This window comes from Cornus florida, unplaced genomic scaffold, assembly GCF_030987335.1.
Source record: "Cornus florida cultivar Cherokee Brave unplaced genomic scaffold, ASM3098733v1 CherokeeBrave_3.0.0_Hap2_Chr06, whole genome shotgun sequence".
In the NCBI taxonomy this organism is placed as follows: domain Eukaryota; kingdom Viridiplantae; phylum Streptophyta; class Magnoliopsida; order Cornales; family Cornaceae; genus Cornus; species Cornus florida.
In genome coordinates, this window is record NW_026775576.1 from 100,216,855 (window position 1) to 100,234,200 (window position 17,346).

The 17,346-nt window shown below is 40.4% G+C and overlaps 1 protein-coding gene across 1 annotated transcript; it reads left to right on the forward strand.

Moving 5' to 3' along the window:
• The first annotated feature begins 12,765 nt into the window (after positions 1 to 12,765).
• LOC132313328 (receptor-like protein 7) lies at positions 12,766 to 16,530 on the forward strand. Its single transcript, XM_059812044.1, has one exon. It carries the CDS (start codon positions 13,006 to 13,008, stop codon positions 16,426 to 16,428), a length of 3,423 nt encoding a protein of 1,140 aa, XP_059668027.1. The 5' UTR covers positions 12,766 to 13,005; the 3' UTR covers positions 16,429 to 16,530.
• The last annotated feature ends 816 nt before the right edge of the window (positions 16,531 to 17,346 follow it).

The window sequence follows — 17,346 nt, forward strand, 5'->3', positions numbered from 1 at the left end:
TCAAAGACCTCCGCGACCAAGCCGAAGAAAAGAAGGGGATACTTAATGCGGAAAAGGCGCGCCCAACCGAGTTACAAGAGCAAATTAGGTTGAAGGAACAATACATTGCTTCCTTGATCAGCAAAGTGGAGCGCAAGTAGCTCTTATTTGGTCCTGCGGTCCTAAATTTTAATGATTTTCCTTAATGCAGTAAAAGAATCTCTGTACTTTTGAACCGAAAGGGGTGGTTTCGTGTTACCCTCCCTTCTTTATTTAACTATTAATGGATTGTTTTTATTTTATTTGAGATCGCTCGTCATGTTACTATATATATATTTCTTTGAATTTATTAACAAAGCTAGATACAAAATGTCTTTGCTTTTGCTTTACAGTTAATTGCGAAACATCAGTATGTCATAAGCATTATTTATTGGGAAATATGGAGTCCCCTAGCCCTCTTTGCTTTATTTATTACAAAAGTCAAGGCTAGGCCAAAAGGAGCCTCTTATAGATATAAGGCCTCAAATGAGGTGCTTAGATTTTGTTAGCTAAGCGTAATATTTCTTCATCCATTTAGCGTTAATTAAACCCAAAGTCTTGTTGCTACCAACTCTGCCAATTTCGTAGTATCCGCTAGCGTTTGCCGCTATGACCTCGAAGGGGCCCTCCCATTTCAGGGTGAACTTAGGTACTGATAGATTTCGCATTACATGCGTTACAGATTTTAAAACCAAGTCGCCTTCCTGAAATGCTCGAGGCCGCACAGTAGCGTTGTAAGCTATTGTTACCCTCATTTGGTAAATCGTTAATCTGCTATTTGCACGCTTCTTCTGCTCGTGTAATCCTTCGAGCTCTCTGATTCTATAATCGAACTGAGTGTAACTTTGTTTGGCCAAGCTCCCAGAAGGAATCGCTATGTCGACTGGGAGCACCGCTTCTGTTCCGTATACCAGGGAAAAGAAGGTGGCACTTGTGGCTCCTCTTACGGTGGTTCGATATGCCCAAAGCGCGAGGGGAAGCTGTTCGGCCCACTTGTCATGCTGTTCTTTCAGGGTTCTACTCAAAATCCGAAGTAGCTTATTGGTCGCCTCTGCTTGTCTGTTGCTGTTAGGATAATAGGGTGTAGACTTGCGGTGGGCCACTCGATATCTTTGTAAGAGTGCCCGAACCCTGCTATTTACAAAAGGCGTTCCATTATCCGTCACAATAACCTGAGGCACTCCAAAGCAGCATATGACGTTTTCCTTGATAAAATTTACTACCAACTGCCCGGTAGCTACTGACAAAGCTACTGCCTTGACCCACTTTGTGTAGGCCTCTATCGCCACCAGTATCCACTTCTTCTTCCTGGATTTTAGTGACATGGGACCTATCAAGTCCATGGCCCAAGTGTGGAATGCTAAGGAGCACTAGTGGAATGAAGTTCTACTATTGGGGCATAGATGGTGTGATCGTGGATTTGGCATTCTCGACATTTTTTAGCATAGTCCCTGCTGTCCGTTTGCATCGAGGGCCAATAGTATCCTGACTGTATAAGGCGATTGTGTAATTTCCTCCACCCTTGGTGCTCATCTTCATGTGCTTGCTTTAGTACTTCTCGCGCCTTAGCGACACTTATGCAGCGCTTGGCCCTTCCGTCGAAGCATCGCCTCATTAATTTGCCTTTGCATATAAAGAAATGATTTGTGCTTCATCTCAGTAATTCGGCCTTTTCGTGGTCTTGTGGGAGCGATCGTTTCTCAAGATAGTCCCTGTATTTTTGCCTCCAGTCCCCTTCCTCGATGGCCAAGCATTTGGTTCCTTCGGAGATCTCTTAACATTTTGAACATGCTTTCTGTATGGTGCTCGCGTTTGAACATGCTTTCTGTATGGCGCTCGCGTCGGCTGCCATATGCGGCCAGTAGTATCCCTGTCTCTGTATTCTCCGATATAAGCTCAGCAGATCATCACCACACATTTGTTTATAGATCTCGTGCAGCACTTGCTTGGCCTCCTGTAGCCCGATACATCTAGCCAAAACGCCACCGGGGGTCCTATAGTATAGAACTCCCAGATAGAGTGAAAAATCCTTGAGTGTTAGTGCGGGAATTTCGTGCGCGCCTTCCTTCAATTGCAATTCATATGGGCTTCGCTAATCTTCCATATCCCTTTGCTCAACAAACTCTTCGATATATAGGCATAACTCATCCCTCTTGTGAATTCGGATATCTACCGATTCGCCTACTATCTCGACCTTGGAAGCCAAGGTTGCCAGGGTGTCCGGATGGCGGTTTGCTGTCCTAGGCGCGTGGTTTATTCAAAGCTCATCGAAATGACTGCTTAACTTTTGGATAGCAGTTCGGTATACTGCTAGAGTCGGCTCCTTGATGGCATAAGACCCATCTAGTTGTTTTACCACTAAATTTAAATCTCCCTGGATATGCAGGCGTTTGACCTTTGCTTTTCGAGCTACCAGTAATCCCAAAACCAAGGCTTCATATTCTGCTGTATTGTTGGAGCACACGAAAGTCAGTTTATATGAGAGATTTTGAGCTTTTCCTTCTTTTGGGGTCAAGACTACCCCTGCACCACCTCTTTTAAAGGTCAAAGCTCCATCAAAGGGCAAGGTCCAAATCGTATTTTCATCTGCACAACAAGCAGAGTCAGGCTCTTCGTGAGGAAAATCATCTTGCACCGGTTCGAAATTGCCTAAAGGAAATTGGGCTATAAAATCCGCCAAAGCTTGGCTCAAAATAGCATGCGGTGTGAAACACTGTATGTCGAACTCGAATAACATTAAGAACCATCGTGCAATTTGTCCAGAAAGGATGGGCCGCGAAAGCAGGTACCTTACTGGATCACATTTGGTGACAAGATGAATGCTATGAGTAAGAAAATAATGACGAAACTTCTTCGCGGCAAATGCCAAAGATAAACAATAGCGCTCAATTGGGGGGTATCGTGCCTTTCGATGGAGTGCTCTGTTGACGTGAGATACAATTTGAGAGGAATTCCTTGCAGATGAGCTATCATGATGGGTGGTGAGGATAACAACTTCTTGACTTTGTTAAACGCTTTCTGGTGCTCTTCATTCCACTTGAATTTGGACCTTCTTCTCATTAAAGTGCTAAAAGCATGTGTTACTTCGGCCAAGGCTAGGATAAAGCGTCATAAGTAAGAGATTCGTCCCATGAAGCCCGCGCCTTGCTTTACTCAATATCGATGCCCTGCCTAGACACCACAAAGCCTAGAAAATGACCCGCTTCGACTCCGAAGGAACACTTTAACAGATTCATTCTCAACTTATATCTTCGGCATCTTTCAAAAACACTCCTCAAATAGGCCAAATGCTCACTCTTAAGTCGCGACTTCACCATCAGATCATCCACGTAATCCTCCATGTTCTTGTGCAGCATGTCATGGAAAGTTGCTGTCATGGCGCGTTGGTAGGTAGCCCCGGCATTCTTCAATCCGAATGGCATGACAGTGAAATGGAAGTTTCCCATGGGGGTGCGAAATACCATATTTTATGTATCACATTGAGCCATCTTGATCTGATTATACCCACTATACCCGTCCATGAATGAAAACATCTCGTGTCCTGAGGTTGAATCAATTAAACCGTCAATCATCGGTAGCGGGAATTCATCCTTGGGGCACACTTTATTCAGGTCTCTGAAGTCGACGCAAATCCTAATTTTTCCATTCTTTTTCTTCACTGGAACAATATTTGCCAGCCACGTAGGGTGTTGGATAGGTTTAATGAAGCCATCCTGCAAAAGTCGTTGAATTTCTTCCTTAATTTGGAGCTCAAGTTCTGGACGAAAACTCCTCTGCGCCTGCTTTACTGGGTATGCCTTTGGTTGCACGTTGAGATGATGGGCCACCACTTGCGGGTCTAGTCTGGGCATTTCGTCATAAGTCCAGGCGAACACATCACTGAACTCTTTGAGTAATTCAATCAACACCCTCTTTTTATTTCCTCTGAGCTTTTTGCATACATACGTTACTCGTGCCTAGCCTTTCATGGCTAAATTCACTGCCTCCAGTTCCTCTTGGGTGAGCTTGCTTGATTCACCGGATTCCAGATCAATTATTTCATTAGAGTTTAGAGATTGTGCTTGACATGCTTCTACTCGGGGGCACAGCTAGTCCCGAGTCCGTGCCCCCCAACACCGTTATAAGCGGTATACAACCCTACCGTCCAACCAACATACTTTTTTGCATATAGCAGCCTTTTTTCGGTCAGCAGTGCTCTTCAAGCCAGCTTTTCATTTCTCTGACCCTCCTTTCATTTGTTGGTAAAGCTTATCCCATTTTAGCAAGGGAATAGCTATTAGTGACTGAGGCTCATCTGCATCATTGAGTTCATCAAAGAACCCTGCTTCTACCATATGAGTCTCTTTTTTGGTGAAACACCAAACCGTAATCTGTTTTTCATTCCAAAATCCTTTCATGCACTGGGTATGAGATTGGCACAATCCTGAACTTATGCATCCAGCTACGACCCAGAAGCAAATGATAGGAGGTGTCTAAATCGATGACGTGAAACTTGGTCGAACTCTTGAACTTACCAATGACGAGCTCAGCTATCACATGCCCTTTCGTTCTCCGGATATCATTACCGAACCCGTCTATTTCAGTAGGCTTGCGGATGAGTTTTTCATTCGGAAGCCCACTTCGTCGAAAAATTTGTAAGGGCATTATATTGAGGAACGACCCATTATCCAGAAAAGCCCACTTGAGCTCCACCCCGTTAAGGGAAACAGTAACAAACAACGGCCAATTATGTGGAGTGGGGATGCATTTGTCTTCTTCTATGAAACAAATGACCGCGCCTGAAGGCCCTTGTAATGCGGAAAGGGACATAATGGACGTCACTTCTTTAAAACCCTCTCTCGCGGCTGCCCAAAGGAACTTAGCGATTTCCTTTTAAGCCAATAGGGAAAAGTCCATTTTCTGCAAAATACCTTTGACGGGGGTGGCTTCTAATAAACGAAATGCACCGCGATTACCTTCCTCGACCAGGGCGACTTGGGCAGCATTAACTTCAACTTCTTCTCCATGGCTTGCTTCTCCTGTTACCATCATTGCCGTCCCTCTATCATGCACTGGGAAGGGTTCTTCTCTTACGTTCCTGGCAGGGAGAATTAGTTTGCCATTAGCAATCCGGTGGTGGAAAATGTTTCACAAAGCCCAGCAATTAAAAGTGGGATGCAGCGTATATCAATGATACATGCAAAATTGAGGGTGGGATACTTCTTCCGTGGTCAGCTCCCAAGCTGCCTCAGGTAATTTGATGTCCCCATGTTGGATCTACTTTCTAAGGATAGTCTCCACTTCCTCCAAAGTGCACGGGAAAGGAGGAAGATCCTCATCAGGATTCTTTGCTCAGGGGGCACGGCACGGCCCCGCACTCCTCTTAATAGGGGATGAGTCCACGGCTGAAACTTGAGGCCTGCACTTACCTCAGCTTTCTTTCTGTGTGGGACCGCGCATGCAAGCGGTAAGATTATTTGCCAAATTGCGAGATGCCTCTATCAGATCTGCGAAGGTAGGAGTTTCAGATTGATGAGATGGATTCAGTAAGAACCTTGCATCCTTTGTATACAGATCTTGGCCAATGCTTCCTCTTCATGAGTTTCATAGCACTCTATGGCTCGATCATGGAATCGATGGACGTATGCAAGCAGATCCTCGCCGAGGCCTTGGACTTCCTTGGTTAAAGAAAGGGTGGTTACCTTTTCCTCTGCTTGAAAGAACTTTATGTGAAATAACATGGCCAATTGATTACAGGTAGTGAGTGACCCAGATTCCAGGTTCGCGTACCACTTATACGCCTTGTCTGTAAGAGTCTTGGAAAATTCCCTAAGCCGCACGGTATGGTCGTTCCCGAAGGGTCCCAAAGCTTCTATAAATCGCACCACATGTTTGCATGGATTACCTTTTCTTCCATCGAATTTGCTGAACTTGGGGGCTACATAACCCGGGGGATATGGGAGGAGTGCAATGGCTTGTGAATAAGGAGACTCGGGGGCAATCTCTTGAGTTAGAAAATTTCTTTCATTCCGCAACAGCATTTGCAGATCCGCCATGGTAATATAAGGTGATTGTTGAGCCAAATCTTGTTGGCGCTTGAATTCCTCCGAGCTTCTATCTCTGCAGACCGTCTCCCTTCGACTAGTACTTGAAGTGCTCAACCTCGCCGATGCTGTGAGTGGGGTACCAAAGAGGGTACGGTGAGCACGCGGTAGCGTGTTCCACGACTGCCTGCATTAACTAATAGAATGTTTTACTTCAGTTTGTGGCGGTGGTACTTGCCTCGTGGAACTATCCGGGGTCATCTGCCTACTAATGGGCTCGTTGGATAAGCCGCTGTGCAACTCCACACCTCGCCGAGGTACTCATCTACCAACTATTTCCTGAAGCAAGGTTACTACCTCCTTATGTGTGCCCTCAAGTTACTCCATTCTGTACGACAATGCGTTATGAGCTTCCACCAAAGCGTCTGGATAAATAATCTTGGTTCCTGGGAAGTACGACCCAGGCATGCTCACGGACCCATCATAGCCCCCGCCAAGGGAGGGGCTAGTTTGGGAGGGTGGGCTGATTTCACGCACACTTGACATTCGCGACATACTCCTCTCCAGCAGAGTCGCCAAAATGTTTACAATGATCTTAAAAGGATGAGGAGATTATTCCACGTAAGCCAGAAGAATAGGGATCAGCGTCCAAGTGGGGATCCAAGCAACATAGGGGATTTTCCATGGTCAGAGATTGAGAAAGGAAAGGCTGACTGTGATACCTTGGTAGCTCGAGTCCGTTATTAATTATATCTGAGTGTAGTCGGTTGTTATCCTTAAAGGGTGATTAATGCTCTTATTTATAAGGTTCGTCCCTCAGTCAATACCCTCTGGCTTTTAGAGAGAACCCACCTCTTACCCAAGGGTCCAAGGGTCCCCTCCTCTGGCAGATGGGATATTAACAGGCGGGTTACGGTGCCTTGTCCCTTGGTCTGAAGAGGTAATGGCGCTTCTAAGTTAATGCAAGTCTTATCAAATGTCATTCCATAATTAATACATCTTTCGCTATGCTCGAGCTAAGGCATCAACTGTCCTTTCCCCCATGTGTTGACCCAAGTAGAGGTGATTCCTCGGATCCCAGCCACCTGTCCATGTGTCCTTAGACTCTCGAAATTGATAGTAAAAAAAGAACCCTTTCCGAAGCCCGGCCTTCTTAGCTTCGCGGAATCCTTTCTCGTGCCTCGAGGCTCCCTTAGCTCAAAGGAGATCTCGGTACAGGGATATCCAAGGTCGCTCCTGTAAGAGGCGACCTTGGGAAAGGAAGGAAGAAGGGGCCCATTCGATTGGAGCGGGGCGCGTCCACAGGAGAAGAAGGGTAGCGACCCCTTCTTCGGCCAGTGAGTTCAGAATTTGAAGCAAGTAGCTCGAGTCTACTTGGTTCCTTCCAAAGGTATGCCAGGTTAGCAGAGATCAAGTGTGCTTATTTTCAAAAGGGGTGCCACCTCAGTGGGCACTGTGGCATATATATTAACAAACTAACCATAACCATAACCACCACCACAACATATATAATAATAATAATAATTTTTTAAATAATCAGATAATTGTATACCATCATAATCACCACCACCACCACAGCCAAACAACACAGTAAAAATAAATAAATTGAAAGCAGTCATGACCAACCCATACTTATACGTCCCAAACGCCACCGCCACATCCACAACCATACCAAAGACAACACCACCAACATACCTAGATGCTACCATAACCACCACTACCACAATAAAAAATATAAAAATTTTGAAATACCTTGATAACCTAGACACTATCATAACCACCACAACTACACCCAAACAATACCACAACAGCCACCACCATAGTAGAAAAAAAAAAAATAAAAAACAACATAGCCTAGCCTAGACCCACCAAAAAAAAAAAAAAAAAGCCATGACCAACCTAGACACCACCACCACCACAATAGAACGAAAAAACAAAAATTAAAAACAACGATAACTTTTTTGTCTCACCATTTCCACCAATTCTCTTATCATAACTTTTTTGTCTCACCATTTCCACCAATTCTCTTATCTCCTCTCACACTTACTTTCTTTCCCATACTCATCTCAATTACAAATCTAACACCACCACAACGACGACACCCCTAACATTTTTTCCCCAAATTCTACAAATTAACTTACCCTAACCGCCATTTCCTCCACTGACAGTTACGTTTTCTTCCATCGGCCATCGGTAGCACAGTAGCTCCTCCACTGGCGAGAAGAATGATGAGGGGTGCAAATTACCTATAAAAAAAAATAATAATAAATTAACATTGTAAGAAATAGGAGAATGAGAAAGATAGGGAAAAGAAAGAGGTAGTGTTAACGGCTAGGTACTAAAATGAATCCCAAAAGAGAAAAAAATATTTGGGAATTAGGGTAGAGAAATATGCTTAATGATGGTGTGATGTTTCCAATTTTTCACATTTTTCATTTTTCCGGAATTTCATCATCGCGAGGGTATTTCTGTCTTTCCACGTTTTTCATACGGGATTTTAGTTAAGTCCATTTGCATATCATACATTTTATTTTGTGTAGCATTCATATGGTGGTGTATTATATATTTTACTGTGGCGTTGAGTTGCAAATAAAAGAAAAAGGAAAAGTTAAAGTTGGTGGTGGGACCCACCACTTATGTTTTTAGTGGCCTAGAGACCACACATGGACTTACATTCTCTCTCCCCCCTAGTTTCTCTCTCACTCTCTCAAACTCCAAATTTTTCTTCTTCTTTTACTTTAATCTTTAAAGCTTGATAACCCTCTCATTACTTGGAATTTTGGGGTGCCGTTTAAGGCAAAACGGAGAGCACGACGAGCTCTACGCGTGAGTACCAACAATTTCAGTTTTGGGCCTTCATAGGGTTTTTGAAATTTGGAAACCATTTTGAGGGTTTTGCACAAACTTAAGGTAGAGGCTTCCTAATCCGCATATTTTTGCACTTTTGTAAGTCAAATTACTTGAATTGTGAATTAACATGCTTATTTGTGCTAATTGTAGTTTGAAATGATTTAATTGTGTATATGTGGTTATGTGAGGACATGTATTAAATGTATTATGTGGAAATCATGCTTATATGATGAATTTATATGTTTATTATGTTGTTTATATGCTATGAATGATGGATGAAGGCATGCTTCGTTGTGTCATGTGAGAATCCTTATTGTTAAAGCATTAAAAGTATGAGACATGCATGTAAGTTATTGGGTTTCATGATGGGTAATGTTTTGGATAAAGTAAAAAGGGGATTTTCGGGAGAAAATTGTTTTGAATTGGTTTTGAGAAAACCCGGTCGCCGCGGGGGTACCAAAGGGCCAGAGTGTTAATATAGCCTAGAGGGAATTAGGGAGTCGCCCTAGCGTGATTGAGCTAGCTGGGCCCCATAATGACGCCGCGGGGGTACCAAGAGTCAGAAACACTAGCCAATCATTCTCTCGTGTCGCTGCGGGGTCACCAAAAGGTGGGTTATATTAACAGTTTAAAAGTGATGATTTTAAATGTGAAAAAAAAAAAAAAAAAAAAAATGGGGAGCAACATCGGCATGCATTACATCCCCATTGCATCATATTATTTATGTTGAGATTGGAAACCATGTTGTAAATTTTTGACATTGTATGACCCCGTTTTCCATGGTTCTATTCTTTATTTTGGATTCACGGGGACTCAAGAGGTGCGTCTTAGGCGCCACTTACTGAGCAAATTGCTCACCCTACCATATTTAAATTCTTTTCAGGTCACGGTAAGAAGCTGGCGAATGATAATCCACTAAAAGCACCTAGGAAGCATTTTGGATGTATTTTTGTAGAGCTTAAACTTATTTTGTAAAGATGTATTACTTTTACAACATGTAAAATATTTGGATTTATCATGTACATGGCAGTGGGGTAATGTAAATGAGTGTACCAACATTTAATCCTTTTGTGCATTTAAGTGACGTGTGGCAAATTATGTTAACAACGTGGTTGTTGTTGTTATATTAAGTGTTAAAATGTATTTAAATGAGTGTTATGGCGTGGGTGGTTAATTACCAAATGTTGGTGTATATTGGTTCTCATTGGACAGTGGGGAGTTGAGTGAGGAATTACCGAGAACCGTTCCATACGTCGACTGAAAGACCTAAACCAGTCGACGTGTAGCTTCCCACACATCAACCGGTATCCTGACAGTAAGTCTTTTTACTGTACACGTTCCAAACCAGTCAACGTGTAGCTTCCCACACGTCGACCGGTATCCTAGCAATGAGATATGTCACTGTGCCTGACCCAAAACCAGTTAACGTGTAATGAGCATACTTCGACCGGTTCCTGTTATATACATTTTTTGTTTAGTTTCCAAAATAATTACTCTTTAGCACCTAATTAATGTTGTGAGTATTTATTTTATGACCCAATAAAATTTAATAATTATATTTTAACCACATAAAAGACTATATTACCCAGGAACCTTATCTTAATTATTTTATACTACGAGTAATTGACCATTATACCCTTGGAGTCTTAAACCAATGGATTGTGACAAATGACCGTTTAACGTGAAAGAACCGTATTACCCTTGGATGATTTTGGGTTGTGTAAGGACCCGATTAACGATCCGTATCCAGTGGATCTGGGTCGTTACAGATGGGGGTAGTTTCATTAATTATCGGGACTGATATTTTGTAAATTAATTGATTTAAATATTAAGGGGCAAATATGATATTTAAAATCATATGGGTGTCATTGTTAAAAAAGTACCGAAATATCATGGGGTGTGAATGTAATTCAATAAAAAAACAGAGAAGAGAGAAAGAGTTATCACCGAGAAAATAAAAAAATCAAATAAGAGAGAAAGGAAAACGGAGGAGAGAGAAGAGATGAGAGAAGAGAGAGAATGTTTAGGAGAGAGAAAAAAAATGGTGAAAAATAAAATAAAATAAAATAGAAAAAAGAGAAGAGAAAATGGAGAGGGAAAAAAGAGTGAAAATATATATATATATAGAGAAAGTGAAGAGAAAACGGAGAGAGAAAAAAGAGTGAAAAAAAATATAAATATAAAAAGTGAAGAGAAAACGGATGAGAGGGAAGAGAGAAACGAAAAGAGAGAGAAAAAAAAAAAAGGGGGGGGGGGGGGGGGGGAAGAGAACATAAAGCTGAAGAGAGAAAAAAAATAAGGAAGAGAAGAGAAAACAGAAGAGAGAGAAAAAAAAAAAAAAAAAAAGAGTAGGAAGGAGATTTTTTTTTTTTTTTACAAAGTAAGGAGGATTAAAAGTTTTTTTTTTTTTTAAAAAAAAAATCACTATTTATATCATATGATTACACAAGTTAATAAAATATCAGGTATGTTTGACAAGACACGAACCAAGTATGTCTAAATTGGCAGGCTAACAAATGATTCCACCCAATTCATTTACTACTATTATTATTGGTTTTAAAATCAACCTTTCACACTTCTAGTGTGTCAAATACACATCAAAGACAGTAATGTCCACAACAGATGGGCCAACTTGAAAGAAAATTTGTTGTCGCATTTGTTGAAAGCTGAATTTTTTTTTTTTTTTTTTTTTTTTTTTTTTCTCTTACTAATGGAGACACACCAAACAAACATCTTATTTATATACGGAGTATTTTTTTATTTTTTATCTACGTCCTTTTCTTCAACATAATAAAAACTCACGCGTGTTACTAAGGAAATACTCATTAAGTCACTATTTGACGGCACATTTAATTTTATAGGATTCTTGGTAACAATGTTGTTACAAATTACAATACAGTAGTTAAGTTGTATTGGGACTTTATAATGGATAGCTAAAAAAAAAAAAAAATTCATATTATTATTCTTTTCTTTTCTTTTTTTCTCTATAAAACTTTACTTTAAAAAAATAAAAAATAAAAAATAAAAAAAGAAAGAAAGAATAAGAAAATGTAATTCAAGGTACACAGCCACCAATGGTCCACCAATTAGTGACTAAAGGCAGTCTCCTTTTCAAGACAAAAAAGGAAGATTCCTTGCAATTTCTCATGTTAAATCAGATCAAAGCATAAGAGGTTTCAATCTTATAACAGTTATATGGTATGTTTAAACTAGTCCAATTTCATTGGTTTGCATGAAATGAATGGTAGGATTTGCACCCTAACACCTATTCTATGATCCATTACATATTTCATTAATGGCTTCCCGCAACCGCTTATGACGACTATGCTATACCATGTTTATCTCTGAAAAAAAAAAAAATCAGACATTTATCATAATAATTGTTTATTAAGTCACATTTCTTACAGCAGTTATGCACAATATACACATATATAATGCATATTTAAAATGTTATATACATATACGATTCAAAAGAAGATCGAAACCATCAATTTCACTTTATTCTTTTTTTTATTATTATTTTTTTTTTTCTTGTTAACGTGTTCTGTCAGGAAAAATGTACGCGAACTTCATTACAGAAAATCCAATGGAGAGGGAGCCAAACCCACTACAAATTTTTAAACTCCTTGGTATATTTATTTATTTATAGGGAAGTTTATAGGGAAGTCAAAGAACCAACCAAGCAATTTAAAAATTTGTAGTGGGTTTGGCTATATATATTTATTTATTTATAGTTCATTTGCATATGTACTATATAGCGCCAAAGTCGTAGACTGGATATTGAAAAAGAAAATAAGCGAGCTTCAAAGTCATACATGGAATAAAGAAAATGGAAGGGCCTACAATACAATCAGTACAAAGACTATAATACAATGCACTCAACACACGCGGTTTGAGTTTACTTTGAGCTCTCTTTCTCTGACCACACTATTCTTCTTTTTCTTCTCTTTATTCATCTTTTTACTCTCCTCTCAAGTCTCTTGCCTTTGTAACACTTCCTACCAGTCATTGCCGTGCCCAACCCACAAAACCCATTAAAGCTGAAGTTGATGGGTAATTGTTTCATTGTCTCCTCCTTTATCACTCGTATGGGTGTCTCTCACAACTCTGTCCAATGAGAATTCTACTCCTTTCATGGCTTTTCTTCATACCCTTATTCACAGTTTTGTTTGGCATCAACACAGACTTTGTTTCTGGCAAATGTCTCGAACATCAGCTATTGCTGTTGGTTCAATTGAAGAACAGCCTCAAATTCAATTCTTCATTTTCCACCAAGCTCATACACTGGAATCAGAGCACCGATTGCTGCCATTGGAGTGGCGTGAGTTGCAACAGCACTACTGGTCGTGTGATAGGTCTCGACCTCAACAGCGAATCAATCTCTGGTGGATTCGACAATTCCAGTGCTCTTTTCAGTTTTGAGTCTCTTCAGAGTCTCAATTTGGCTAATAACAGCTTCAACTTTACACAAATTCCAGAGAGGTTCAGATACCTCACCAGTTTGACATACCTCAATTTGTCAAATGCCGGGTTTGCTGGGCAAATTCCAATTGAACTTTCAAGCATGACGAGGTTGGTTACTCTTGACCTCTCAACCCTTTTCCCTGCTATTCTTCCTTTGAAACTCGAGAACCCAAATTTGTCAGGGCTTGTTCAGAACCTCACTGAACTTAGAGAACTTCTTCTTGATGGTGTAAAGATATCGGCACAGGGAAAGGAGTGGTGCCAGGCCTTATCATCATCCTTGCCCAATTTGCGAGAGTTGAGCTTGTCCAATTGCAATCTTTCAGGCCCTTTTGATTCTGTTCTCTTGAAGCTAAGCAATCTTTCAGTGATCCGTCTGAGTCAGAACAATCTATCCACCACAGTTCCAGAATTCCTTTCAAATTTCATGGAGTTGACACTGTTGCGTCTCAGCTCTTGTAATTTGCAAGGAATGTTTCCAGACCAGATCTTCCAGGTATCAACTTTACAGACGCTTGACTTATCGAACAATAGATTTCTGAATGGTTCTTTGCCAGAATTTCACCACTATGGATCGCTTGAGAACTTGGTTCTTAGCGATACAAATTTTTCAGGGAGATTACCAAACTCAATTGATAACCTTAGGATGTTGGCCAGGATAGAGCTTTCCAATTGCAACTTCATTGGACCTATTCCAAATTCAATGGAAAACCTCACTCAACTTGTTTATCTGGATTTGTCTTTCAATATGTTTACTGGTCCAATCCCATCATTTCAGAAGTTGAAAAATCTTACCCACATATACTTGTCTAACAATAATTTAAGGGGTCAGATTCCCTCCATTCACTTTGATGGCCTCTCGAAACTTGTACATATCGATTTGCGTCACAATTCACTCAATGGGAGTATTCCACCATCGTTGTTGGCGCTCCCATCTCTGCAGAAACTTCAGCTTTCATTTAACCGATTTGGTGGCCAAGTTGATGGATTTTCAGATGCTTCATCCTCTTCATTGGATACACTCGATTTGAGTAGTAACAATTTAGAAGGACGCATTCCCAATTCTTTTTTTGAACTTGGAAATCTTAGCATCCTCTTACTCTCTTCAAACAAATTCAGTGGCCTTATAAACTTGGAAAATATTTACAAGCTCCGTAATCTTACTAATCTTGACCTTTCATACAACGACTTGTCAATCGGTACAAGTGGTAGTAAGTCAGGCTTGTCTGCCTTCCCCCGGATCACCACATTAAAATTGGCTTCTTGCAAGCTACGAAGTTTTCCTGACCTAAAGAACCAAACAAGACTGGTGCAATTGGACCTTTCAGACAACCAAATTGAAGGGGATATTCCAAACTGGATTTGGAAAGTTGGTAATGAAAGTCTAGCTTACTTGAATCTTTCTTGCAATTTCCTTGTGGACGTGCAAGAACCTTACGATATTCCTTCTAATCTCAGTGTCCTTGACCTGCACTCTAACCAGCTGCATGGGAAAATTCCAAAACCTCCAGAATTTGCAACCTATGTGGACTACTCGAGCAATAATTTCAGTTCTTTAATCTCAACTGATTTTGGTGATCACCTCATATATGCATATTTCTTCTCCCTTTCAAATAATAGCCTCACTGGAGTCATCCCAGAATCTATATGCAATGACAGCTACCTTCAAGTTCTTGATTTGTCGAACAATCATTTGAATGGAACAATACCATCATGTCTAGTTGAGATGAGTACCAAGTCTCTTGGGGTACTGAATCTGCAGAATAATGAACTTAGTGGCAATATTTCGGGGTCATTTCCTAACAGTTGTGCTTTAAAGACTCTTGATCTTAATGGGAATGATTTGGAAGGGCAAGTTCCAAAATCTCTGGCCAACTGCAAGAAGTTAGAGGTTTTAAACCTTGGGAACAACAGGATTAGTGCTACCTTCCCCTACTTCTTAAGGAACTCATCTGCTTTGCGCGTTCTTGTTTTACGTTCCAACAGGTTCCACGGAGGCATTGACTGTCCAGGGGGCGTCGATAGTTGGTCAAATCTCCAAATAATTGACCTAGCTTCTAACAACTTCAGTGGTAATCTGCCAGATAACTGCATCTTGAATTGGAGAGCAATGATACTCGACAAGAATGATGCACAATCGAAGCTCAATCACCTGCATTTTGACTACCTACAACTCAATGGCTTCTATTATCAAGATACAGTGACAGTTACCAACAAGGGACTAGAGATGGAGCTCGTGAAAATCCTAACTATCTTCACATCCGTTGATTTTTCAAACAACAATTTCCAAGGGACGATACCAGAAACATTTGGAAATCTCACATCACTTTATTTTCTCAACTTATCACACAACACTCTCACTGGCTCAATCCCAACATCAATAGGAAACTTGAAACAGCTTGAATCATTAGATCTCTCCATGAATAAGCTAAATGGTGTCATCCCAGCACAGCTTACGACTCTTACATTCCTTTCATTGTTGAATCTGTCATATAATTTACTGGATGGACGAATCCCAACAGGCTCCCAATTTCAAACATTCGGTGAAGCCTCCTTTGAAGGAAACGAAGGATTGTGTGGGCCTCCTTTGAAGACAAATTGCAACAAGGCCATACCACCACCATCGCCAAAATTTAAAGCTTCAGAAGTGACAGGGTTTCATTGGCAGTTCATATCCACTGGATTGGGATTTGGGGTAGGTGCAGGAATTATTGTTGGACCTCTTATGTTCTGGAAGCAAGGAAGGAATTGGTGCGATGAACACATTGATAAGTTTGTTTTGATAATTCTTTCAATGTTTGGATTCATCTACACCAGCTGCGAAGACATGAAGGTTGAAGCAGAGGAGAACATTGAAGAAGAACCCACAGATGACTCTGGAGTCACCGACAATGATGAAGATGAAAGGGAAGAAAAAATTCGAGGAAGGTACTGTTTGATCTGTTCCAAACTTGACACTAGTAGGAAGAAAGTCATACACAATCCAAAATGCACATGTCATGACCCAACACTGATGTCTTCTTTTTCCACATCATCATCATCTCCTTCAAGTCATAAATCACCAAATTCTTGAATTTTAAGCCCTTCATATTTTTCCTTTCATGTATATAGATATAAAATAGCATCAACTCTCAAGTGGGATGATGAAAGCAAATCTTTTAAGTTGTTTCTGTAATCTCCTAGTTAAGAAAAAGAAAATGGCTTTTTTGCAGTCTATTTCATTGCATCTACTCATCCAGAGTCCACCTCACTTGTATAAGGGGAAGATTCTGGAAACAACCTTTAGGACAGTGGAAATAGTCCTCCCGAAAGTATAAATCCCTTTTGTTCGAATCCCCTTAGCGCTACTTCAAGGAAATTTTCGGTGCATGTGGGACTGGAAACTACATGATTATGGAATGCCCTGGGAGGCCGGACACCATCATTGTTGACAAAATAATTTAAAAAAAAAAAAAAAAAAAAAGTATATAAATCTCTTTTACCCAATTTATATTTGCCTATAAGTAGTTTTATTTTTTATTTTTTACTTTTTCTTCTTGGTAGTTTCTGTTCTGGGTTTAATCTTCTTAGGTCTGTAATAGTGAAATAGTCTTGGTTATACTCACTGAGGAATTTCATCAAACACTACATGACATAAATAGGCAGAGCATAGAGAAAGTTAATGAAATAGGAGAGAAAAAACTTCACTACCAATACTGCACCCAATAACAATCAAATACTGATCATGACGATCAAGAACCAAAAGATTGACAAAGAAGATTAATAAACGAAGTTACCCAAGTGGTACTAAACAATACATGCAAAAGTTTCCTGACATATGCATGCATATTCAGAAAAATTGTATCAACACAAACCTGGCATAAACAAACTCTAAAAACAACAATGACCAATATTTAAAAATATCGTCGTAACTCGGAGTAATTCGTGTGCTATATTTGAATGAGTATTGCTATTTAGTTGGACTTAAAAAAACCGAGTTATAACGACCCTA